We start from the raw sequence: 26,833 nt of genomic DNA on the forward strand, positions 1-26,833 counted from the left end.
TAATTAGGAGGTTCTCCAGGGCAATTATACCTGGTAGCAGCCTAAAGATCAAACCTCACTTCGGGTGTTGGCTACCAGGAAGGGGCGTTAGATACCACCGCGCGTGCGCAGCGGCCTCCCTCCCCATCCCCCCCCACCCCCCCGCCCCAACCTCTGCATGCGCAGCCGCCTCCCTCCCATCCCCAACCTCCGCCTTTCAGTGCGCCGAAGCACTCCGTGCGAGCTGTCCTCGCGAGGCCTCCTAGAGCTGGGTGGCGCACGCGCAGTGTCCCCCGGCCAAGATGGCGGCGCGGTGCTCCACACGCTGGTTGCTGGTGGCCGTGGGGACCCCTCGGCCTCCGGGTGCAGCAGGGAGTGGGGCCCGTCCGCCCAGGGGGGTCGTGGTTGGGGCGTCTCTGGGCCGCAAGCTGAGCGTTACCGCCTTCGCGCCTTCACTGGGAGCTCGCGGCCCTGGGGCGCTACTGACATTGAGACCCGGTGTCAGCCGCACAGGTGAGGGCAGGCTCCAGCACCAGAGTCGGGGCTCCATGGCTTGAAAGGGATTGACTCGTCTCGCTCCAGTTACTAGGGTAGCGTGGTGAAAGGTGTTTTCTGAAGTGTATGCGGAATTGGATAGGGAGACCCACAAGCAGGAGGCACAGAGGCCCTAGTGGCTACTCAGAATGCTGCCTGGAGTCCCTGGTGGCGGGGGCGAAATGCTCCGTAGGCCGTGAACCTTCACCTCTGTCAACATTTCTGGAGTCCTCTTTCCGGCCTCTCGCTGCTCCGTATCTCTATTCCTTTCGTTTCCCTGTATCTTCTAGCCTGTAGCAGAAGGGAAGAGGTAGCAGCCGTTCGATGAGCATCTGCTCTTGTGCTAAATACTTTGTGCCTCGCCTCCCTTGATGGTAACACCAATCCTGCGATGTGGGTGGGAATCGCCTTCCCTGTTAACAGAGAGTGGGAAATTGAGGTTCTAGCAGAGGAACTGATTTGGCCAAGGTCATAAGGTTATATTAAGAGTTGTCTCAAACCTAGAGCTGTATTTTCATAGCTTTCACGCTTTCCACCACATGGTGTAAATTAAAGGTTGTACTGAACAGTTGGTTTCTTTTAGATGTTCTTAAGTTGGTAATAAGTGTAACAAAAATACAAACATTTATTGAGCACTTACTATGTATCAGGCATGGACATTTCCCTGTAATAGACACTGTTGTTTTATTTTGTAAATAAAAAGAACTGAAGCTTAGATGTTAAACAACTTGTAGGATGTCATACAGCTGAAAAGTGGTCAAGCCTTTCAAAACCTACTGCTTACTTTAATAGCCTGAGTGATAGTTAATATTTGTTAAGCCTTTAGGTGCTTAGCCACAACAGTTTTCCATGTTGTGTGTTCAGTGGCTTCCATTATCTGTGAGAGAAGGAAGGAGGAATCATTATTGAACAACCATGTACCTAAATTGTGCTAGTTGCTTTTGTCCCCTAGAATTTGTGCAGATGATGTTTCTTACACTATCTGTAGTCTTACAAAGATAATTAATTAAAGGGCCCTGACAAGGTAATTTCCTGTTGGGTTCCAGTTTTGCAATATCATTAAATATTAGTAATTGCGATTGCTTCGTGGAGTGAACAAACTCACCTCCACCAGTGCATGTTTGAGTGTGGGTGAATTACCCGTATTTTGCTGTGTATAATGTGCACCCATGTTTTTGGCCCAGACTTTCAGGACAAAAATCTTTTGTTTTCATTTTTTAATTCATTTAAAAAATTTATTTACATTTAGATACTTGTTTTTTATATTATAAAGAAATTTTAGCGCTCATTTTTGAATATATTATGGCACAAGATATTTTATATAACAAATATGAAACACAAGAACAGATACAAGGTATTTTAAGCAATATCCATGTATAATGCACATCCTTATTTTCCCTCAAAAATTTGGACAAAATGTGTGCATTACACATGGTAAAATACAGTATTTAATTCCTTTGATCACTTAACTGAAATTTTATTCATTGGCGGGTATTTATTGAGGACTTGCCATAATGCCAGTGGCTGTTCTAGGTACTGGGTGGCAATCCGAGATTGGCTGTGATGTTAGTCAAGTGATCCCATTTTTAAATTCTGTTTCTGCCACCTGTATTTCCTCATGGATGGAGCAGTAGTCTGCCCAGGTTTCCTTGGGATTATTTGAAGTCATTCTGTATTTCTCAGTATGAATAAAATTGGTCATTTTTAGATTTTTGCCCAACATTTTCTAATGTTTAGCTAAATTTGTTCATTTTACATTTGTACAAGTTTAGGGAGCATTTTTGATAATTGTGTGTGTGTGAGAGAGGGAGACATACACGCACAGACAAGTAATAAATACTGAGTCTTGTATGCAGCCATTACTAAGGAACTGCAGTCAGCAGGCAAGAGAGCTTATAGCCCAAGATGGTCATGTTTTGTATCAGGTGAGAGGTGGCCTCCTTCAAGGTGCACTCTGATACCACATCTAAAGTCATCAATTTAGCTCTCAAATATTGATCTGTGGTCTCATCTCAAATCAAGTAGTGTAATGAGGTGACCTAAAAACAACACTTTAAATTCAACTTTTCTCCTAAGCACAGAAAGAAGGCAGTTGTTTGACATTGCTCTAGCCATTCTTGGAGTGACTTGAAGGCTAATCCTATTCAGGATTATTCTAAAGAGGGAAAACGTGTTTTTTATTGATCATATCAGAAAATTTGCCTAATAAATGAACTCTTTTCTAATCATTGCTAGTCATCAAACTTGCCCTGGTTGGTGTGGCTCAGTGGATTGAATGCCAGCCTGTGAACCAAAAGATCCCTCATTCAATTCCCTGTCAGGACACATAACTGGGTTGCAGGCCAGGTCCCTGGTTGGGGGTGTGCAAGAAGCAACCGATCATTGGATCTCTCGCACATCGATGTTTCTCTCCTTTTTCTCCCTCCATTCCACTCTCTCTAAGAAATAAGATCTTTAAAAAAAGTCATCAAGCTTGTAGTAGTTAAAAGTGATTTCTCTTTATTCCCATGCAGCTTTACACCATTCTAACCCAAGTTCAAATTCTCTGCTTAAGACATTGGAGCTGTAACTGTCAGAGCCTTTGCCACCACTACCTTCCTTCTGGATTGGAAGGGATGGGAAGGAGAGTCTGGAACAGGCCAGGGTAACTTCTCATTACTGAGTGAAGAGGAAGTTGATTACTAGAGCGTTCCTAGCGCTAGTGTTTTTCTCAAATCTGAACAAAGACAACAGTGGTCTCTTAGCCCCTACTGCCTCTACACTGTCTGCTTTTCATATTCCAAGAAGTCTAGGGTGCAGCAACAGTAAATGAATACCAGGGATACTGAAAGTATAGATTTTCTTCCTGGTTCTGATTTTAATCATTCTAACCATTTCTACCCATTCTACCATCTGATTACTCCTCTCTTGTCCTTTCCCTCCATATGCTTTATATCCTTTTGGCTGTATTTCAGTCCTCCTTGTTTGTTTTTTTGAGAGCTCTTCCTCATGCAAACCTGATCATTTACCTGTTTGATACTTGCAGTGGCTTCATATTGCCCTTAGGATAAAATCTAGACTCTTAGCATAGGTCAAAGGCCCTTCTGTTTATTTCTAGGCCCCATTAATCATTGTTGTCTTTAAACACATCCCTCTGCCATCACCACAACCCCCACATACAGGCTCATGTGCATGCATACATGCATGTGCCCACATACAAACACAGAGTTGCTAGTTTAGTACCTGCAGTTCCTAGATGCACAGGAATAAACCACTCCCTCTAAACCAAAGGTGATTATATGATTTAGCCACCGAACAGGGCACTTTCGAAAGTGAAAGGGGATACTATGAATAACACTAGGACTATTGCATAAATCTGGATGGATTTAAACCCTTCCTTAGGCTAATTTCTGCTATTTCACAGCAGGAGCCCTAGTAGACCTTCCCTTAACTTCTTAGATTGGGTTGCCAGCAGGGTGATTTTTTACCCTCCACAGGATGTCAGGTAATGTCTGGAGAGGTTGTCAACTTGTAGGTGGCAGAAGGGGTGGGTAGTGCCACTGGTACTAATTGGCCAGGGGTGCTGCAGAATATCCTGCAGTGCATACTAGGAGTATTAGTTTGCTAAGGCTGCCATAACAAAGTACCGTAAACTGGGTGGCTTAAACAACAAAAATTTATTTTCTTTTTATTCTCGTTCTAGAGACTAGAAGTCCTAGATCGGTATTTTGTCAGGATTGTTTCAAAGATCCTATCACCAAATACAGTCACCTTCTGTGGTGCTGGAGGTTAGGGCTTCAACCTAAGAATTTAGAGATGGGGAACACAATTCAGCCCCTGACAATAAGACAGCTCCACTCCCCTGCCCTGCAGAAACTGATCCCATCCTCCACTGTGGGGAGGTTGAGAAACCCTGGTTAGGTGACCCTTTAATGTGTATTCTCACTCTGAATGTCTGCGTGCACTAATAAATCTCACACTCTGCCTTCCAGACTCCCCTGTGGGACTGCTGAACTTGAGGGCATTGGCTTTGACTCTTACTCATCTTGTATCTTCAGTGCCTAGTACAGTGTTAAGATCTTAAATAAACGTTGAGTTCCAGGAGTTCATTGCCATTCATTGGTTCAGTGTCATATCCCCAGCATGAAACCTAGTGCCTGGTAGGTGCTCAGTGAATATTTGCTGCATGGATAAATGGTAGTACATGTTTGTAAGTATTTGCTGAATGAATGAAGACTACAGAAGTTTCTCTGCAGGAAAATATTTGACTTAGGACCCACAGGTGTCTCATGATCCTCATTCTTTTTATTTTTTAAAGATTTATTTTTTTAGAGTGACAGGGTGGGAAGGAGAAAGAGGAGAGAAACATCGATCAGTTGCCTCTTGCACACCCCCAATCGAGGACCTGGCCCACAATCCCAGCATGTGCCCTGACCTGGAATTCAACCTGCGACCTTTCAGTTGTGGGACAATGCCCCAACCCATTCTTTTTCTTTTGCCTTAACTTGGCCACCTTTCCCCCCAAATTTACCCCACTCTTTCTTCCAGTGGTTACCGGATGGGTTGGGAGTTAGGAGGCAGCACTTGAGATCGTAGAGCAGCTCCCCCAGCTTCACTTTGTGACCGAGTGAAGTTAGCGCTCCACTTCATGCACAAAGGGCAGTTGAGTAGACATGTCTGTTGTCCTTTCCTCCTAGCTGCTGATGCAAGAGACCTGAAAGGAGGCAGGGTATGTGGCCACCTACCGTGTGCTTTGATTCCTTTCAGGTTTCCTGCTCTGTGGTAAACAGAGGTTCTGGCACAGGGCCTTTTAATCTTGTGTGTATGTATGTGTATTATTTTTAGGGGAGGAGGACAGTGCTTTTATCAGATACATGAGAGATGTGTGACTCTAAAGACCAAGAACTATTTCGTTAACACAGTGGTTCTCAAATGAGCGTTGGATATAATCACCTGGAAGGATCATTACCTCCAAAGTTTCTGATTCAGGTCTGTGGTGAGGCCTGAAAAATCTGTGTTCCAACAAGCCGATGCTGCTGGTCCAGGGACCACACTCTGAGCACCACCCTACCCTGTCAGCAGATATCCAAGGTTGCCTGGTAGAGGGAAAGAACCTGGAGAGCATTAAAAGAGTATGAAAATAGCTGGCATGTGGTGACTTCTCAGTGTTATGGAAGCTAAGCCTTATTTTATTTTATTTTTCATTTTAAGAGTATGTTTATTAAAGCTGGGGACAGTGGAACAAAGGAAGGGCTTTAAGGTAAAAGAAGCAATAGGAGAGAGCAAGTCATAGAAAAGGAGGCCTTGGAGGTATGTTCAGAGGGTAAGCCCAGGATGACCTGCTGTTGCCCACTGCTCCCCTGGTTGCAAGTATAGGAGAAAGATGACAGAGATCCAAGGAATGGGCATGTTCTAGGGAGAGAACAATGTGGGTTCTTTGTTTTGAGGCTTTTTAAATTTTCTTTGGCCAGCCAGAATCCTAGCGGAGAGTCTTAACAGACTGTTCATTAGCTTTTTAGGTGTGTCCTCCAATACTTTGATTCAACAAAATGTGCATATAGAGGGGTCATGGGTTTTTTGTGGTTATTTTATTTTTTTGTTTATAGTGTAAGTTTTTATTGTTTTTTCCCCATTACCATTTATCTTCCTACACTCTTTTCCACCTCCACTTCACCCCCTGCCACCACAGGGCTAAATAAGTCTTTTATTTTTATTATTATTATTTTTTTAGATTTTATTTATTTTTAGAGAGGGGAAGGGAGGGAGAAAGAGAGGGAAAGAAACATCAGTGTGTGGTTGTCTCTCACGCGCCCCCTCCTGGGGACCTGGCCTAGAACCCAGGCATGTGCCCTGACTGGGAATTGAACTGGCGACCCTTTGGTTCGCAGGCTGGCACACAATCCACTGAACCACACCAACATGGGCCCTTTTTATTAATTTTTTTAAAAAGATTTATTTATTTTTTAGAGAGAAGGGGAAAGGAGGGAGAAAGAGAGGGAGAGAAACATCTGTGGGTTGCCTGTTGCCCGTACCCTGACCAGAGAGACTAAACCTGCAGCCCAGGCATGTGCCCTACCCAGGAGTTGAACCAGCAATCATTCACTTTGCAGGGCAATGCCTAACCAACTGAGCCATACTGGTCAGGGTGCGAAGTCCCATTTTAAGGTGTGACCTCATCCGGTGTACTGTTTGTTTGGTGGTTTAATGAGGTTACTACAGAGGTAGTGTAACCCAGCAGGATCAGCCCACCCAGTTTTATACTGACATTGTTTTACATTCTTTTTATACGATGGCTTTAGTCATTTTTTTTTTTAAGATTGTATTTATTTATTTATTTTTAGAGGGGAAGGAGAGAGGGAGAGAAACATCAATGTATGGTTGCCTTTTGTGCATCCCCTGCTGGTAGTTAGCCTGCAAGGAACCGGTTTGCAACCCAGGCATGTGCCCTGACTGGGAATCGAACTGCGATCGTCTGGTTCGCAGGCCCGCGCTCAATCCACTGAGCTACGCCAGCCAGGGCGGCTTTAGTCATTTTTGAAGTGCAGTGAGTTTGGTCTCTATTGGGCTTGGAGGACAACAGGCCCTGAAGTTGTGACCTGTTTGCTCCTTCACAGGGATAACCTGGCTGGTTGTTGATTCACAGTTTCTTATTGTTGAATATACTCCTGGCATGATTTTCTTTTCTTTTTTAGGAGTACAAAGTTACCCTTTTGTTTCTACTGCCTCTTTCCACACGAGCACCCCTTTGGCCAAAGAGGATTATTACCAGATATTAGGAGTGCCCCGAAATGCCAGCCAGAAAGAGATCAAGAAAGCCTATTACCAGGTCTGTATGGAAGCCAGATTTTAGAGATAAGATGTAGAATGAATACTGTTGATCTAGTCTGACCCCGATCAGTGCAGTGCATATTCCTATACATACAGGGTACAGGCAGCTGACAGTATGGAGTGACATGATAAAGGTGGGCTTTGTTGGACTGTATTTTTCAGTGCATGTTGCTGTACCCATTAATGCTTCAGAAAAGAGGAGTCAGAACCAGAGATTAAAAAAACATTTTTCCTCAACTGTTTTTATACTTAGATTTTTTCTGCACTGTCTGAATTAGTAGGCATGCTGGTTTAAGTTTTAGGTAGTTATTTTTTACATTCAGATGAAAGTTTATGGACTTAGAATTATGTCTTCACTTAGCTCGTAAAGTGTGAAGTGCTCGTCATCATATCCCAGAATGTAGTATGGCTAGTTATCTAGACCAGTGGTTTCCAGATTTTTGCTCTGATCAACAAAATTAAAATTAAAATAAAAAATGGGGCCACCATTGTAGGATTGCCAGCTTCTTTATAAAAAATTTACTATCAGATTTTTTAATTAAAAAAATTTTTTTGTAGATGAGCAAAAACTTTGTCCAAGGCCAATATTTGTGAATCAAGTACTGATTAAGACCAGACCTAACAGCTTATGCCTCAGGCATCTACTCTTTACCTCTTGCTTTTTTTCAAAAAGTGTACAGTTTACTGGTTTTTACTATATTTAGAGTTGCAGAGTTATCATCACAATCAATTTCAGAACATTTCAACAACTCAGGAAGACACCCCATACCACGAGCACTTACACCCCATTCTCTCTTTGCCTTGCAGTTTTGAACCTGCTTTCTGTCTCTATGGATCTATCTATTCCAGATACCTCATAGCAGTAAAATCACATAACATAGGGCCTTTGGTGACTGTCTTTTTTCACTGTAGCATGTTTTCAAGATTCATTCATGTTGTAGAATGTACCAGTGGTTCATTTCTTTTAATGGTCATAATATTGGATTGCATGGATATGCTACATTTTATTTATCCATTCATGAGTTGATGAATATTTGGTTTTCTTGTTCCTACTTTTTTCTGTTTTAAGTAGAGCTGCTGTGAACATCCACGTTAAGTGTGTAGACATGTTTTCATTTCTCTTAGTATGTGCCCATAGGAGTAGAATTTTGGGGTCAAATGATAACTCTGTTTAACCTCTTGAGGAACTCCTAGACTGTTTTCCAAAGCAGCTGCACCATTTTACATTTCCAGCAGCAGTGTATGAGGCTTCCAGTTTCTCCCTATCCTGGCCAACACTGTTATGCCTTTTTGATTCTAGCCAACCCAGTGGGTGTGAAGTGGTGTCCCAGTATGTGTTGTTGGGGTTTTTTTTAAGATTTTATTTATGTATTATAGAGCGAGGGGAAGAGAGTGAGAAAGAGAGGGAGAGGAACATCATAATGTGTGGTCACCTCTTGCATGCCCCCCACTGGGGGCCTTGCCTACAACCCAGGCATTTACCTTGACTGGGAATCAAATTGACAACCCTTTGGTTTGCAGGTTGTCACTCAGTCCACTAAGGCACACCAGCCAGAGCTCCCAGTATGGTTTTTGATTTGCTTTTCCCTTGTGACTAATGGTGTTGAGCATCTTTTCATGTATTTATCAGCCATTTGTTGTAAATGTATTCAGATCCTTTGCCCGTTTTTTTTTTTTTTTTTTTAGTTAATCTTTTTATCACTGGGTTGTAATGGAATGAACAAAGGCATGGGGGAATAAAGCAGAGATCCTGACTTGAGAAGAGTGAATAGCATGTCCCTTTTGAAAAGGTGGAGGCTGCAGCCAAATTACTGGGGCATTTGAGGCCTTCAGCAAGTGATAGAGAATTACAAGGTGTGTCCATGTAATATGAAAAATAGAGACATTTATTTTTTTTATTTTTATATTTTATTTATTTATCTTTAGAGGGGAAGGGAAGGAGAGGAAGAGAAACATCAATGTATGGTTGCTTCTCGTGTATCCCCTGCTGGGAACTGGCCCCTGCCAGGAACTGGCCTGCAACCCAGGCATGTGCCCTGACTGGGAATCGAACCACGATCGTCTGGTTCGCAGGCCCTCGCTCAATCCACTGAGCTACACCAGCCAGGGCAAAAATAGAGACATTTATTGAACAAGATATAAGATACAAGAAACATTGTACATAGAACAGTGATGCCTCAGTCCCCTTCAAAGTAGGCACCTTGGGACCTCACACAGTTCTCCTAGTTGCCATTAGCTGCCCATCATATTTTGTGAATCTCATCGACAATCTGAAATGTCTTTCCTTTCCAAGGTGATTTTAGTTGTGGGAAAAGCCAGAAGTTGCAGGGCACCAAATCTGGGCTGTAGGGTGACTGAGTCACCTGGGTGATTTGATGTTTCACCAAAAAACTCTGCACTAGACATGATGCATGAATGGATATGTTGTAGTGATTAAGCTGCCAATCACCAGTTGTCCATAGCTGCGGCTTTCTGAGTCATCCAAATAGTTTCCTCAAGGGACTGTTCGAGCTTAATGCAAAATTTGATGCAGATTTGTTGTTCTACTCCACAGGTGGCAAACACAAGGCCCACAGGCCGAATCCAGCCCTCCACCTTGTTTTATCTGGCCCAGCACCTTGTTTCTACCCTTCGGCAGCACTGAGCTCTCGCTTAACTGTTAAGGAGTAGTTACATTTATACAGTCCTAAAGTTACATTCCGCCCTTTGAAGGCAGCGGCAGGCTGATGTGGCCCTGGTGAAAATGAGTTTGACACCCCTGCTCTACTGACTCAGTCATCTTGAATGTGAGGGCCGCACAATATACAAGCTCACCCACAGCATCTACTATCCCCACTGACTAGTACAGGGAAGTTGTCATTGTTCACACATGCACATTTCAGTCCACTGTCCTTGGCTGCCAGGTTACATCGATATTGCACAAACCATTCTTGCTATATTAACAATGGTTGGACTTTTTCCAGACAGACCTTGTAATTTGAAGGAAAATAGGGCCCTGAGTGGTATGGTTCAGTGGATTGGGCGCTGACCTGCAAACCAAAGGGTCACTGGTTTGATTCCCAATCAGGGTACATGCCTGGGTTGCAGGCCAGGTCCCCAGAAGGGGATGTGTGAGAGGTAACCACACATTGATGTTTCTCTCCCTCTTTCTCCCTCTCTAAAAATAAATAAAATATTTTTTAAAATTTAAAGAAAATAGGGAATCATTCAAGCTTTTGGATGCAAAAATAAAAAGATCAAGTAAAGCTGTGTAGTTTAAACTAGAAATTTTTATAAAGTTGCCTTAATGAACAATTACTGGAGTCAGATCTTGATGAAGCTTTGTTTGTGTTACATCATATAATTCTCATGGCAAGAGGCTTAGGAAGGTTATGACACACATCCTAAGCTACACAGCCATTTCGTAGCATATAAGACTAAAATGTAGGTCTTTCAGACTGTAAAAGGCTCCTCTTCTCCACGTGCTAATCTCATGTTACAGCATATCTTGTCTTGGAGTTTGGGACCAGCCAGTAGACAAACATAGCTTGTCTTGGCATTGGAATCAGCCTTGCCTTGTAGCCTACTGTGATCTGCTGGCCATGCTTCAGATGACTGCCCCTGCTACCTCCCCCACCCCTCCCACCTTCAGGGCTTAGCTCACAGGCTTTGGTGTGAGGACCAGCATCTCCAGAAGTAGATTAAACAGCCAACTGCTGGCAGTGCCAGAGCCAAAGGGCCTGTCAAGTCACTGGCAGCTTTAGGATTCTGTTTCTGTGCACCTCCTTCCCCTCACATAAAGGACCTGTGGTAACTCACACTTGGAAGGCTCAGCAATTGCAGCAAACAGCAGTGAACACCTTCAAAGCACACAGTACTTCTCAGCATAGCCAGAAGGAAGCCTTTGTTTTAGGGCTGCTCAGCACACCTATGTGCTCTGGAGAGCCAAGTGAGATTTAGTTTTGTTTTTAATATTAAGATCTGTTTTGAATGGTAATATACTTCCCTTGTTCAGAATTCAAAAAGTACAAGTTAATTTCATTGTACAAAAAGTGCAATGAAAAGTCTTCCTCCTTCCCATTCATTTATGTCTCTCTTGTAGCAGTCAGGGTTACCAGTTTATTGTATATTCTTCCAAAAATAATTTAAATTTGTCCAGTTATTTTCTTCTTTTTCTACATAGATTAAAGTGTACTGGGTACGCTATTTTGCATCTTTCACAAAGGTGCCCACGTTCTAAAGAATTACTTACTATTTTTGGTAGAGATTTGTTGTGGTTGAAAAATGTGTACAAAGATGGAGGCGTAGGTGGAAACACTATGCCTCCTCGCACAACCAAGTTTAAAGACAACAAAGTTTTAGTATCAAAAACGCAACCAAAACACAGAAAATTGAACTGTACAGAAGTCCAACAACAACAAACCATTCAGCCTGACTGGTAATAGGAGCAGAGTCAGCGGCTGGTGGAGCGGGGTCGTGCAGGAAAAAGTGGCCAGACTGACCCAGGCGCGCAGGCAGCGTTGGCAGATCCCAGGTGCGTGGTGGCAATGGGCAGACTCAGTGGAGGCACAAGGCGGCTGACTGACCGCAGTCACACATTCACACTCAGATAAACCAGGTGAAGGAGCGAGCAGTGAGATAGACTGCGAAGGCTAGGACCCCAGCAATGGGAATTAAAGCCTAAAAGCACTAATTGGAAAAACTTTTGGGGTCAAGGTGCCAGGAGAAGCTCCCAGGCTCACAGAGAGTTTGTTGGAGAGACCCACACGGTCCTGGAGGGTGCACAGGCCCACATACCTGGGAGCCGGCACCAGGGGAGGCCCAGTTAGCTTGTGGGAAGCAGCAGAGGGGACCAAAATCCGAGGGAGAGAGTGTGGAACAAGCGTCATTGCCCCTCTCTGACCCCGCTCCCACATACAGCATCACAATCCAGCAACTGGGTCACCCCACCCTGGTGAACACCTAAGGCTCCGCCCCTCATACATAACAGGCATGAACAGACCAAAACATTATGGCTCAAGAAGAACAACTGAAAGCCCCAGAGCCAATACTTCTAAGCAACCAAGAGATAGCCAACCTATCAGATGCACAGTTCAAAACACTGGTGATCTGGATGCTCACAAACTGGTTGATTTTAGTCACAAATTAGGAACAAATGAAGGCTAAACTAATTGAAGGGAAATGCACAGGAAACCAGTAGTGATGGAAAGGAAACTGGGACTCAAGGGAGTGTTCCAGAAGGAAGAAAAAAATGACCAAACAGAAAAGAATGAAGAAACAAGAATTCAAAAAAATGAGGAGAGGCTTAGGAACCTCCAGGACATCTTTAAATGTTCCAACATCCGAATTATAGGGGTACCAGAAGGGGAAGAGGAACAGCAACAAGTGGAAAACTTATTTGAACAAACAATAAAGGAGAACTTCCCCAATCTGGCAAAGGCAATAGACTTCCAGAAAATCCAGGAAGCTCGGAGAGGCCCAGAGAAGTTGGATCCAAGAAGAAACACACCAAGGCACATCATAATTACATTAGCGAAGATTAAAATGAAGGAGAGAATCCTAGAAGCAGCAAGAGATAAGGGGTCAGTCACCTACAAAGGAGTTCCCATCACACTGTCAGCTGATTTCTCAAAAGGGACCTTACAGGCAAGAAGGAGCTGGAAAGAAGTATTCCAAGTCATGAAAGACAAGGAACTACATCCAAGATTGCTTTATCCAGCAAAGCTTTCATTTAGAATGGAAGGGCAGATAAAGTGCTTCTCAGATAAGGTCAAATTCAAGGAGTTCATCATCGCCAAGCCCTTATTATATGAAATGTTAAAGGGACTTATCTAAGAAAAAGAAGATAAAAATATGAAGAGTGAAAGGAGAGCAAACTCACAGTTATTAACAACCACACCTAAAACAAAAGCAAACTAAGAGGACAGCTAGATCAGGAGTGGAACCATAGAAATGGAGATCACAAGGAGGGTTAGCAACAGGGGAGTAGGAGGAGGAGAAGAGAGGAGAAGGTATAGAGAATAAGTATCGTAGACGGTAGGTAGAAAATAGATAGGGGGAGGGCAAGAATAGTACAGGAAATATAGAATCTAAAGAACTTGAGACACGTGGTCATAAACTAAAGGGGGGAATGGTAGGGGAGGGGGTGTGCAGGATGGAGGGGAATGAAGAGGGGGAAATGGGACAATTGTAATGGCATAATCAATAATATATTAAAAAGAAAAAAAATGGGCAAGGGGGAAAAAAGGTTTTCAAATGGCCTGAAGGGGCAACTATGGGACTTGTCTTGAGGCTGAGATTAAATGTAAAACTCGCAAAAAAATGCATATACACCTCAGATTTGAAGAGATGGTTTATTTTTAATGTTTTAAACCTTGTTTTAAGAATTTCTATTGTTTGTAAAAGCTGCTATAAAGGAGGTGAAATTGTGACTGGTATTTGGGGTTCAGTTTTAGTAATCCTTATGTGTTTGTAGTAATTTACCATTTTCTCCTATAGCTTGCCAAGAAATATCACCCAGACACGAATAAGGATGATCCCAGAGCCAAGGAGAAGTTCTCCCAGCTGGCAGAAGCCTATGAGGTAACGTGACTCTCTGTTGTGTGCACTCACTGCCATTCAGCTGCATGCATGTATCAGAGCAAGCTGCACAGGTGACCTGACGTGTCATGAAGTGCAGTACAAAGGCTGCGTTCCCACACCAGATCCCTTTGTTGAAGAAAAAAAAGATTCCCAGGTTTCACACTAGATCTTACTTCTTGGAAACTCAATGAAAAACAGTGTTCAGTCTTTATTAACAGCTTGGACTTGTAGCCAGGTCTGGGAACACGTTGGTTTAATCCACACCTATTTGATCACCCCCTCCTACTTAGGGTATTGCTGTCTGGTGGGGATGGTGGGGTCCTGTAAAAGTAGAAGACCAGCACTGTCCTGGAGAAATCTAAAATGTAATCAGGGGGAGGAAACATACATGAAACAGCTACTGAACAATTGGACCTTCTTCCCAGACTTTGATTATTCCAAAGGGGTTCAGGAGATACGGGTATCATATATCTGCTCTGTGTGGGTACATTTCCCCCAACACCACTTGACAGTGACAGACTTTGTATTTCTTTATTCGTAAGTATTTCTGTATTTCCTAAGAACAAGAACATTCTTTCTCATAGCTATAGTACAGTTGTCAAAATCAGAACATTTAATGTTGATACATTCCCCTTATTTATACTTGGTGTCTATGTCCCTGGGCCTTGGGAGACCCGTGAGCACCTGACTGCTATGCCTTTTGTGGAAGGTGCTGAGTGATGAAGTGAAGAGGAAACAATATGACACCTATGGCTCTGCTGGTTTTGATCCTGGAGCTGGTGGCTCTGGGCAGAGCTACTGGAAAGGAGGCCCCACTGTTGACCCAGAGGAGCTCTTCAGGAAGATCTTTGGGGAATTCTCTTCGTCTTCTTTTGGAGATTTCCAGAGTGTATTCAGTCAGCCTCAGGAGGTGAGCTTATTTTGAAGAACCATTTAAATTTTAGCTGCTAAACATGATGCAAACAGATTTTATCAACTTCTGTTTCTCAAAAAAAAAAGGCAAAATAGCTTAAGTGGAATGATCTGGTGGCAGCCATTTTGGTAAGAAATCACCCCAAAATTTGAAAAACCATATGGGTAATAATGTATATACATCCATTTTGACTTGAGTCTTAGAGTTGCTTAGCCAGGCAAAACATAAGGCTTTCAGAGTCCATTATTAGGGTGTATTTTATCTAGAGCTGTTACATTATTCCAGGAGAGCTCAGTCTAGTTGGGAGACATCCCAATCCTACTTTTTCCATATTTATGTCCTAATAAGATCTTACCAGATTGAAGAGAGAGGAATAATAATTATGATTTAAGTTATGATTGTGGATCATTTGAGCTGTTTGCAAGGACTGTATATAAGTATTATCTGTGAATTGTTTGTTGAAATACACATTTTTACTTAAATATTACTCTCAAAAATCATAAGGAAGTAGGGCATAAACAGTTAAGAGTCCCGTCTATTCTTACTTGGCAGAGTAGAGGAAGGTAAAGCAGTTAAAAAGTAAAGTGAGTAGGGAGGGAGGAGATGAATAGGCCGCATAGAGGATTTTGGGGGGCAGTCAGAATACTCTGTGGTTTTATGAGGATGTATACATGTCATTATGCATTTGTATAGATTCATAAAATGTGCGATACCAGGAGTGAACCCTAGTGTAAACCGTGGGCTTTGGGTGATTGTGGTGTGTCACTGTAGGTTTATCCTCAGTGTAAAAAAAAATGTGCCAGTCTGGTGAGTGATGACGATAGGAGAGTTTGTACATGGGTGGGGGCAGGAGATATGTGGGAAATTTCTGTACCTCCCTCTCAATTTTGTTGTGAACCAGACTGCTCTAAAAAATAAAATCTTTAAAGTAACTGCAAACTGCTGGCTAGTCCCTCCCCTACTTTAAGAAAGATAACAGGCCATCCCTTGATTTCTTTAGTACATCATGGATTTGACATTCAATCAAGCTGCCAAGGGTGTCAACAAGGAGTTCACAGTGAACATCACTGATACCTGTGAGCGGTGTGACGGCAAAGGGAATGAGCCTGGCACCAGGGTGCAGCACTGCCACTACTGCGGCGGCTCCGGCATGGTGAGAGCCAGTCAGGACCGCCCTCCGCCACCTCCCCTCCCGCTTCCCAGGGGACTCCCACCTCGTGCCCACTCATGCTTCCCCCCACCATCCCTTATTTCTGTGCTTCTGAGAATATTTTTTAAGCAGTACCGAGGGCTTTAGGAATTTATAACTAGGTCGGACTATTTTATCTAGAACATTCTCTATTTTTTCAGAAGTTGTCTTGGTCAACAGTACAGACAGAGCAAGGAAACTTAGCTGCCTTCTCTAAAGATACACTTTGGGATATTTTAGTCATTTTAAGCCAACTAGAGGTTCTTGGGGGACACTTAGTTTGAAGTGTAATCATTTTTCCTTTTGTTAACTTGTTGAATTAATTCAAAGTTATACAACAGTATAAAGACTCACTCCCTTAGTCCTTTAACCACATTCATCAATTAACATTTTGTTCTATTTGCTTTGTCATTTAAAAACATTTTTAATAGTTTATTTTTACTGGATTTTTTCCATTACCATTTATCCGCCCTTATACCCTCTTCTGCTTTGTCATTTTTGGTGTACTCAGTCTCTCTCTCTTCCACTCCCTGTGTATGTCTTCTGTGTATATGTGCTGCACACACATGCACACACATTTCCCCAACCATTTGAGAGTACGTTGCAAACATTCTATATCTTTATTCCATCAGTATGTGTTTTCTAAGCACAAGAACATTCTTTTACATAACCACAGTATAGTTGTTACAATTAAGAATTTAATGTTGGTACAATACTATTATCTATACTTAAATTTATTCAGTTCTCCTTACAATGTTCTTTTTTCCCTGGTCCAGGATCCAAACTGGGATCTTGTGTAGCATATGCTTATCTTTTTTCTTCTTTAATCTGGAACAGTTCCGCAGCCTTTCTTTTTCTTTTATATCCTTGACATTTTTTTAAGATTACAAGCTAGCTATTTTGTACAATTTCCCTCATTTTGGGTTCATACCTCAGAGGTATAGTGCCCTTTCCAGAGGATCATGTCAAGAGTCATGAAGTGTAAGTTTGTCCATTAATGATGATCTTGCATTTGATTACAAGCAGTTAGTTAAGGTAGCATCTACCTGCATTCCTCGGAGAGGGGGTGCTCTTAGAGAGGATGGGGATTCTGTAGCTACAGTTCTGTGAGCCCAGTTGCTGTTAGATATTTAGAAATCTTTTATTGATTGTTCCCAGTTTCCTCTCATTTCTGAGGTCCTTTCCGCAAGGCCTTAAATTGCTATGAATTTTTTTCTAACATTTCTGAAGTGAACATTGAGGTAAGATAGTAAAGCTGAAGTGTAGTTCTCTCAAAATGCAATGTTTAAGACTGGGAAAAACATTTGCAACTCATTTGCTGAAGGACTGGTATTCCTAATATGTAAAGGGCTCCTTCAGAATAATGAGAAAAAGACCAACAGCTCGTGAGAAAAACTGGTCAAGATGAATACAAGTGGCCAGTAAGCATTGCTCACTAGCAATCAGGAAAATGTTTATATTGTGCACATTGTGATCCCAAAGCCTTGGCTGTCCAAATTTACCTGTGTGCTTAGGGTTCCATTTTTTTCTCCTTTTTTTATCAGGAAACTATAAATACAGGTCCTTTTGTGATGCGTTCCACATGTCGGAGATGTGGCGGCCGAGGCACCATCATCACAGCCCCTTGTGTGGTGTGCAGAGGGACAGGACAAGCCAAGCAGCAGAAGAAAGTGGTTATCCCTGTGCCAGCAGGTGGGTCTGGGCTCCTTCTCACACAGAGGACTGAGAGCCGAGACACTGTTTCCTTGTGATTTATCCGAAGCCAATGTTAAGGCCCTGGAGCCCCAAACTGGAGGAGAAACTAGACTCTCCTTGTAGGTTTCTCTTTGCCTAGTTATCCTTAAAATCTGCACTTACATATCACTTTGGAGAGAAGGGATCTGACATGTCCACTCTTTCCTATGTATGGTGAAGGAGTGCCTTCATCATCTCTGTCTTTAGTTCATGAGGCCAGCATTGTCCCCACTGCCAGCCCAGTCTGCACCCTGCTACCTCCTCTCTCCTCCTAAATGCCAGGGAAGCCAGTGACTGCTCTCTCCAACTGGCTTTTGTTCCCAGGGTGCTCTTTCCATAGTCTGATCATATCACTCGCCCTGTGAAGACCCAGCAGTGACTCTCAGGGGCCAAGAAAAGTCCTCCCCTCTGGGCTGCTACTTGCCTTGTCAGCCTCATTTGAGATCCCCTTGTTGTCTGCCCTGCAGCTTCATGACTTTCCTATAGCTCCTTGAATGGGACAGAATGCCTCCCAGAACAGAGCCTTTTCGTATGCTGTTTCCTGCATCTGAAACTTGCTTTCCACCATCTCCTCAGCAGTTAATTGTTTTTATGGCCTTCCTCAGGGAAGCCATCTGGAACCCTTTCTGTTCCTTAGATGTACCATAGTCTGGAGTGGTGATTTTTCCTTCTGAGAACATGGCTCTGTCTGTAATAACATTGTTAGTGTTGTTATTTGATTAATATTTGTCTCTGCTACTGGACTGGACACTCCCTGGGGTGCTACTTGGACCTGGCAAGAGGTGGGTGTTCAGCAGACTTGAATTAATTAATAGAAGGTGCTCTTGTTTGGTTATTGTGTGGTGCACCTTTGAAAAGTTATACTTGTTGCCATATTGGATAACTGTGTTGTTCCTCATTAATGAGAAACAGGAATGAGTGAGGATCTAGAGTAGAAAATGCCTTGGGAGATCTCCAAATGATCATTTTCTTTTGAATTTCTGTTCTTACTCACAGGAATCGAGGATGGACAGACTGTGAGGATGCCTGTAGGAAAAAGAGAAATTTTCATCACGTTCAGGGTAGGTGCTCTGCTTGCACAGCCTCTGTTGGGGCCTTGCTGTCTTGGAGAACGTGCAGCCAAGGCTTCTCACGGAGAGAGGGGGAAGCTTCTTGGGGAACATCCTGCTGTCCACATTTCCAAGGGGAACAATGGCCACCTTGGTGGAATTATTAAGTATGACACTATCAAGCTTTTGTGTTGTGTGGAGGGAACAATGTTGCTTCAAGGTATTTACAAGTTGGAAACAAAAAACACATAAAAATACAGAAAACATCACCCTGTGTTTTTATTTACATATTAAATTGGTGCCAGCGGTAGAGTTTTACCTACTCTATACCAGGGGAAACCGGGTTTTCTGAGATAAGGGGAACCTTAAAGGAGATAACAGCTTCTACTGGCAATTCTACTAGATACATACCTGAGAAAAGCCCACACAGGTGCAGCAGGCTAGAGGCGCAAGATGTGTGTGACAACCTCGCTCATAGTAGCAAGACACTGATAACAACCTGCTGTCCTTGGACAAGAGAATGGTGGGGTGAACCACACTGTGGTCACAGAGGACCACAGGCCAGTCAGAAGGAAGAAACTGGATCACACGTGTAACGAGACTTGTCAGTTACAAAGAGGAGGGAAAGAAGGGTTGCAAGAGAGATGCAAGGAAGGTCATATATATAAACTTTTAAATCACATGAGATGATGTTGTATATATTACTTAAGGACATGTAAATATGTAGTAGAAGTTAAAAGATGCTTATAGGAACGATAAGTACTAGGCTCAGCCACATAGTTAACTCTGAAGGGGTTAGGAAGAAGCAAGGAGACTTCACCAGGATTCGTAATGTCCAGCTTTATGTATTTACTTTGCAGTTTGTGTACATGCGAAGTATCACAATTTAAAAAAGACAAAAATCTAAGGATGAACCTTTAAACTGAGAAATCAAAGACAGAGACAGCCAGCTGGAAGCCAGTTGATGAGACTAGTTTGGTGGAGAATTTAGATTCTGTCCCCAACTAATGACAGAGAAGAAAAAATAAATCGCTGGAAAACAAAGAATGTCTTTGAGATACAACAAACAGTGCTTATTGAAAAAAAATCAAAATAATTCTAGTGTTGTCAACCTGTCTTAAAGCTAGTTTGTGCCAAATGACCATTTGGAAAACCATCTTGCCTTTGTAGATGTGTTAGTCTGTGTTCTAGTAAAGTAATATATATATTTTTTTAATGTCAAAGATGCCAGTTTTACTTTACTTTTGTTCAGAATTGAATGTCTGGATTTGAACCTGGGAAATCTAGGCACTCTTGCATTGCAGTATAGAAATGAATCTGATGTGTAGCCTGGCATAGTGTTTCAATTGGTGAAAGTATTCTCTCTCCCTCGGTGCTGTGTTCCAAGCATAGAAGCTGGGCCTGCTGAGATGTGGGGCTGATGTCCAGCCTCCAGAAGGACCTCTCTGTGCATAATGCTCATCTCTTATGTTTGGCCCTAGGTACAGAAAAGCCCTGTCTTCCGGAGGGATGGCGCAGACATCCACTCTGACCTCTTTATTTCTGTAGCTCAGGCTATTCTTGGGGGGACAGCCAGAGCCCAGGGCCTGTATGAGACAATCAATGTGACGGTAAGAGGGCAAGATTATCTTTGCCACCTTCCTACTTAATTGCTTTTTTCCCCCCTGTAATGGAAAATGGCTTACAAATGGCTACGACCTGTAAACAGCCAACATGTCGGGGATTGAGGGGAAATGGTATTTAGGGGAGGCAGGAGGAATACCTGGCCATTCCTTGGGGTTTAAGTCACTGGGTGTGGGCCTTGAGTGTGTCATCACGAGGAACAACAATTCCTGAGTTGCATCCCCTCTTTTGCTGGGGATGCAACCTCAGCAACACGCTCCTGTGCTGGCTTTGCTACTTTGCAGGTCTGGCTCTCCCCACTGTGGCTTACCTCGTCAAACCACCTGTCCCTAAATCCTCGTTACAGGCTCTGCTCAGGGTGAACCCAGCGTAGCCAGTTTCCAAGTGGTTGTTGGTGGGTTCTGTGTAGAAATGAGAATGGGCAACTGGAGACCAAGGAAAACCACAGGTTTTCTTTCCTCATAGATCCCCCCTGGGATGCAGACAGACCAGAAGATTCGGATGAGTGGGAAAGGCATTCCCCGGATTAACAGTTATGGCTATGGAGATCACTACATTCACGTCAAGATAAGAGTTCCAAAGTAAGCGCCCACTTAGCCATGGCAAGGCCTGCTGGATCCTTTCGCACTTTCACCACTGAGCAGCGGCCAGTTGAGGGCTTTTCACCCTGCCTCCTGACCGGAGTGTGGCAGGCTGGTGGTTTGGCAGCACCAGACTGCCTGGTCCCATTGTGGCTCTGCCACTGCAAGTGCTGAGGCTCAGTCAGGTTGGACTGAGTCAGTGTGTCCTGCCCAAGTTCTCCATCTGCAAAGTGGACATAGTGAAAAAAAGGCTGACCTCCTTGAGTTAGAGAATTAAATAATACATAGGGAATGCTTAGCTGTTACCACAGTTGATGTTATTATTGCTCACAGACTGGTGGGAGAGGCAGATCTATAACTGGACCATGGCACGGGATGTCTGGGTCCTGTGGGAGAAAGATCTGAGCTGAGTGCTGTGGGCGTCCAGAATAGGCATGCTGACTCTGGGAGAACTGGGTTTCCAGTACTCCTTCTAATTCCCTGTGTGTGCGTGCACATGTTTATAAAAGTTCCCTCTCGCCCCCAGTAAACTATTTAGCACAGCCATAGTGGCAGTTGTTTAAAACAATTTAGGGTATTTTAGGACATTTTCTTTACAGAAGCTTTAAGGGTGTGGCTCTGAGGGTCAGGCTGTGTACTCTGCCTGGGTCAGGGGTCCTACATTTCCCACATTGACCTAGGCCTCATCATTTAAAGACCTGCCCAAAGGCCAAAGGCCCATCTCCCTTTGCAGATGGAGAACACTTGACACTGACTCTGCTCGCTCCACAGGAGACTGACAAGTCGGCAACACAGCCTGATGCTGAGCTACGCTGAGGATGAGACTGATGTGGAGGGGACAGTGAATGGCGTCACCAGTACAAGCACTGGTAAGGTGGCATGGTGGCACATGGGCATCCTCCATCCCTTGGTAACATGTTGGGGTTTCCACTTGAGGATCCCCACGGAGCCTTCAGAGAGCACAGTAGAAAGAGGGGAGCTGAGGGCTCAGAACAGCCAAGTGGAAAGTGTAGCTGTGCTCTGGAGCACAGCTGCTTCTCCTTCCTCTGGGTTAGAGAGTGCTAGATTGCTTCCTGCTGGATAGCAGCCCTGTGTGTCAGCTGCTCTTTTGAGTTCTATCCTTGGTTCTGCCACTTGCTTAGGCACATCATCACATGAGAGTTCCTTGTAACAGCTTAAGAAAATGGATTGGAAGGCTTTACACGTTCCTGACCCAGGACACTTCAGCAAGATTTCAGAGTGTCTTGTAAATAACATCTTTTATAGCAATAAAAAACCTGTGGTCACATAACTTCGAATCTGATTATTCCCAGCAGGTCTAATTTTGAATTCCTCTGACAATGAGTAGGTGCTTTATTTACCCTGATCTCAAATGTCATGCTCTATCTACTGGGCATAGTTAAATATTAGTCATACTTGATACAAAAATGCTTGCAGGTAGAAGCTTTGGTGTCTGGGAACCTCAGTGACAGCCCTCTTCCCTTGGGAGGGAGTTGGTCTGCTGTGGAGATGTGGATTCCCTGCTGGACGGCTGCCGGGTCAGGACAGGCTGCACTGAGAGTGGAATTGGTTTCAGCTGCACATGTTTCCTCCTGGTTACATCACTTTGTTTTTTTCTGGGTCCTAGTTCTTGTGTTTGCAGAACTTGAATAGTATCAGGTTACTATATGCTCATTCAGAGCAGGTGATCGGAGCAGGGGTGGATTTCCCAGTGAAGTGGAGGGCTTGGTCTTGGATTCTCACACCCCACCCGACCCAGCAGGGAGGCGTGGCACAAAAGCAGCAGCCTTTGCATTGACTTTTCTGAACTGTTGAGTTTAGGGGACCGAGTCTTCTGTGAAAAAATAGCCATGCCCTGGCCAGGTAGCTCAGTTGGTTGGAGTCTCGTCCTGTACACCAAAAGATTGTGGATTCTGTTCCCATTTAGGGCACATAGTAAGTTTGCAAGTTTGATTTCCAGTTGGGGTATGTGTGTGGTGACTGTTCAAGGCTGGACAGACAGGTTCACGTAATTTGGGCGGACAAAAGAATATTCACAGAGCCTTTGGGATGTCTGATATGACTTTATTCAAGGGTGGGTGAGCCACACATGCTACAAGCTGTGTGTACCCCCACATGTCCCTGCGTGGCACACTGCATGTCACCTTTCTCCTTCCGTGGCACATGTGGCACCCAGCGGGGAATCCCTACCTGCTTAAGTACTTTAGACTAGCAAAGCTGGGGAAAAGCCAAAATTATATAACATTGCATGATTCTGTGCATGCGAGCCCACTTCATGTTATGGAAACCATTTGTCAGGCCCGGTTTCAAGGCTTTGAGACCACTACTTATCAGGCCTATTCAGGGTTATGGGAAAACTGCTTCCTTTAGTTACCCAGACACCTGGGTGAGGAAGCCAGACTGCCTCCATTTACCCTACATTATGTATGGGAGGCACCAACTGATGTTTCTCTCTCTCTCTCTTTCTTTCTCTAAAATCAATAAACATGTCCTTGGGTGAAGAATGAGAAAAAACAGTAGCCACCACAAATTCTGTCTATAGCCTGACCAAGCATAGATTAGGTACTTGTATTAAGTGGTTTGGTACGTATACTTTTCCTTGTTTTCTTGTTACATCTGAACCAAAAAGAAATGGGAATAGTTAGTCCATGTAACTCTAATGTTCACTTCTAGCTTCTCCTTCCTGAATCCCAAATTATCATTTGAGATTTGTTCTGCAGACAGCTCCCAGCTGTGCTCCTCTCCCACCCACCCACAATTTGGGGTTCTCCGCAGCTGAGCCCTGTGCAAGGATGTGGGCCTTATTCACTATATTAGAATGCTGGGTATTAGTAGTCACCAGTTGTTTTCTTTTTTAAACCCCCTTCTGATAGCTTAAATTGAGAGTCGATCATATAGGCAGCCTCTTTTTTAAAAAATATTTTTTATTGATTATGCCATTACAGTTGTTCTATTCCCCCCCTTCATTCCCCTCCACCCTGCACACCCCCTCCTCCACCATTCCCCCCACTTTAGTTTATGACCACGTGTCTCAAGTTCTTTAGATTCTATATTTCCCCTACTATTCTTGCCCTCCCCCTATCTATTTTCTACCTACCGTCTATGCTACTTATTCTCTGTACCTTCTCCCCCCTTCTCCTCCTCCCACTCCCCTGTTGCTAACCCTCCATGTGTTCTTCATTTCTATGGTTCCACTCCTGATCTAGCTGTCCTCTTGGTTTGCTTTTGTCTTAGGTGTGGTTGTTAATAACTGTGAGTTTGCTGTCCTTTCACTCTTCGTATTTTTTATGTTCTTTTTCTTAGATAAGTCCCTTTAACATTTCGGATAATAAGGGCTTGGTGATGATGAACTCCTTGAATTTGACCTTATCTGAGAAGCACTTTATCTGTCCTTCCATTCTAAATGAAAGCTTTGCTGGATAGAGCAATCTTGGATGTAGGTCTTTGGATTTCATGACTTGGAATACTTCCTTCCAGCTCCTTCTTGCCTGTAAGGTCTCTTTTGAGAAATCAGCTGACAGCCTGATGGGAACTCCTTTGTAGGTGACTGTCCCCTTATCTCTTGCTGCTTCTAGGATTCTCTCCTTCATTTTAATCTTCGCTAATGTAATTATGATATGCCTTGGTGTGTTTCTTCTTGGGTCCAACTTCTTTGGGACTCTCTGAGCTTCCTGGACTTCCTGGAAGTCTATTACCTTTGCCAGACTGGGGAAGCTCTCCTTTATTATTTGTTCAAATAAGTTTTCCACTCGTGGCTGTTTCATTTCCCCTTCTGGGACCCCTATAATTCGGATGTTGGAACATTTAAAGATGTCCTGGAGGTTCCTAAGCTTCTCCTCATTTTTTTGAATTCTTGTAACTTCACGTTTTTCTGTTTGGTCATTTTTTTCTTCCTTCTGGTCCACTCCCTTGATTTGAGTCCCAGTTTCCTTTCCATCACTACTGGTTTCCTGTGCACTTCCCTTCATTTCAAATAGTTTAGCCTTCATATGTTCCTCTAATTTGTGACTAAAATCAACCAGTTCTGTGAGCATCCTGGTTACCAGTGTTTTGAACTGTGCATCTGAGAGGTTCGCTATTTCCTGGTCGCTTAGAGTTATCGGCTCTGGGGCTTTGAGTTCTTCTTGAGCCATATTTTGGACTGTTTGTGCCTGTTACATATGAGGAGTGGAGCCCTAGGTGTTCACCAGGGCGGGGCAACTCAGTTGCTGGGTTGTGATGCTGTATGTGGGGGCAGGGTCAAAGGAAAGCAATGGCGGTCCCCTCTGCTGCCTCCTGCCACTGGGGCCCTGCACAGTCCGTCCCACTGCTCACTCCTCTGCTGGTTTATCTGCATGCAAATGTGTGACCGTGGTCAGCCTGCCACCCCACGCCCTCACTGGGTTCTCCCGATGCTACCCCAGCTGCCTGGGGGCCTGGGTTTGGGGGATCTTTCCTGCCCATCCCTGCTCCGCTGCTGACTCCACCCTTCTTACCAGTCCGGTTGAACAGTTCGTTGTTGTTGGACTTCCGTATAGTTCAGTTTTCTGTTCTTTGGCTGCGTCTTTGTTTACTAAACCTTTGTTGTATTCAAACTTGGTTGTGGGAGAAGGCACAGTGTTTCCACCTACGCCTCCATCTTGGCGGAAGTAAATCCGTATAGGCAGCTTCTGAGTGTCCTTAGAACCCTCATTATTTTTATGGTTTTTTTGTCCTGAAAGCCAATTCCCTCTTCCTTCATTTAGCCAGGTTTCATTGGGAGCTTCCTGTGTGCCTGATTCTTTTCCAGTTCTTCCTTTAATTTTTTCTCTTCCTTCTCATCCCTTACCTGTTCATCACTTCCTCCCCCCATGATAGAAGGAGAACAGGTACCTCTCACTGATCTTATTGCCTATGCACTGTAAATCTTGATAGCACTAGCTTCCCCTCCAAGATGCCACAGAAAACAGAGCATGCTTGAAACTCTCACTAGGTTACAGATCACAATTACTTCTTAGTGTTTTTCACACTTAAGACAAACGTTCATTTCAAAATGTGACCTCTGGGCCCCTCTCCCTCACATGCGCACATGCGCACATGCGCACACACATGCAGTGGCAATGTTGTTCAGCTTGCTGGGCTTAGCTGGTTCATGTCAGCTAAGAAAGAAAAGCTAACTTTGCCTATATCATACCATGAACCAGCTGCGTATACCATACCATGAGGAACATGACTGCACAGATGAGAAGCATCTCACCAATCATAAAGTTCTTGTCCTGGAAAGCCTGCTTCACTGTGTTGGACAAGCCCAGGATATTGGCAATATCAGGGATCCTCTTATGAATTCTCTACAAGGTCATTCTCTAGGCCCCCAGACTCTCCAGAATTCTGCGCTCCCTTCCAATAAGGTCATCTATGCCATGGTGAATTTTCGGGGGTGGGGGGGAGTTAAACTGCGATAATTCATCCATTGGTATGGTGGCTGTTGATAGTGAAGGTGCAAGACAGAAGCTCCTCTCGCTCTCTCCTGCTGATCCCGTGAGTATTGCTGATGCTGGAAGTTTCTGAGAGCAGTCTTCGGGTGCTGGACATCATACTTTAATTAGTGAACATAAAGTTTGGCATTCTGTCTTTTTTTAGGGGGCTCCTTGCTGCACAAAATCTCCGGATGTTTTAGATGGCTGAATATCTGGTCTATACTTGCTTGAATTTCATTTTATATTGCTGCACCAGATAAAAAAGAATACTTGAGTGCACAGACTGCTTGTCTGCTACCTTCAGGCGTCCTGTGTGAGACTGGATCTGGTGGACCTGCTTGTGCCTTTGCTGGTACAGCTGTTCCATGTCACCAGCCCAGCTGAATTTTAAAACTTTTGACATAATTTTACTGAGTATAGCTTAACTT

The 26,833-nt window shown here is 43.8% G+C and overlaps 1 protein-coding gene and 1 pseudogene across 4 annotated transcripts in view; one reads left to right on the forward strand and one right to left on the reverse strand.

Moving 5' to 3' along the window:
* The first annotated feature begins 234 nt into the window (after positions 1-234).
* The window catches only part of DNAJA3 (DnaJ heat shock protein family (Hsp40) member A3), a 35,437-nt gene continuing 8,838 nt past the window's right edge, over positions 235-26,833 (forward strand). For 2 of the 4 annotated variants that reach the window (XM_037029851.1, XM_037029850.1), the window contains exons 1-10: positions 238-492; positions 7,185-7,318; positions 13,798-13,881; positions 14,591-14,791; positions 15,795-15,947; positions 17,528-17,675; positions 18,714-18,778; positions 20,248-20,376; positions 20,855-20,970; positions 21,742-21,839. In XM_037029851.1, coding sequence (XP_036885746.1) covers positions 282-492; positions 7,185-7,318; positions 13,798-13,881; positions 14,591-14,791; positions 15,795-15,947; positions 17,528-17,675; positions 18,714-18,778; positions 20,248-20,376; positions 20,855-20,970; positions 21,742-21,839 — 1,339 coding nt within the window. In that variant the 5' untranslated portion in view covers positions 238-281. Of the gene's footprint in view, positions 493-7,184; positions 7,319-13,797; positions 13,882-14,590; positions 14,792-15,794; positions 15,948-17,527; positions 17,676-18,713; positions 18,779-20,247; positions 20,377-20,854; positions 20,971-21,741; positions 21,840-26,833 lie in introns of all 4 variants that reach the window. The other 2 variants (XM_037029852.1, XM_037029854.1) reach the window with 2 other exon arrangements.
* On the reverse strand, positions 26,112-26,772 carry LOC118975794 (Golgi SNAP receptor complex member 2-like; annotated as a pseudogene).

The sequence above is a fragment of the Sturnira hondurensis genome, unplaced genomic scaffold (genome assembly GCF_014824575.4).
Source record: "Sturnira hondurensis isolate 20B ecotype Veracruz unplaced genomic scaffold, ASM1482457v3 Scaffold0020579, whole genome shotgun sequence".
NCBI lineage: Eukaryota > Metazoa > Chordata > Mammalia > Chiroptera > Phyllostomidae > Sturnira > Sturnira hondurensis.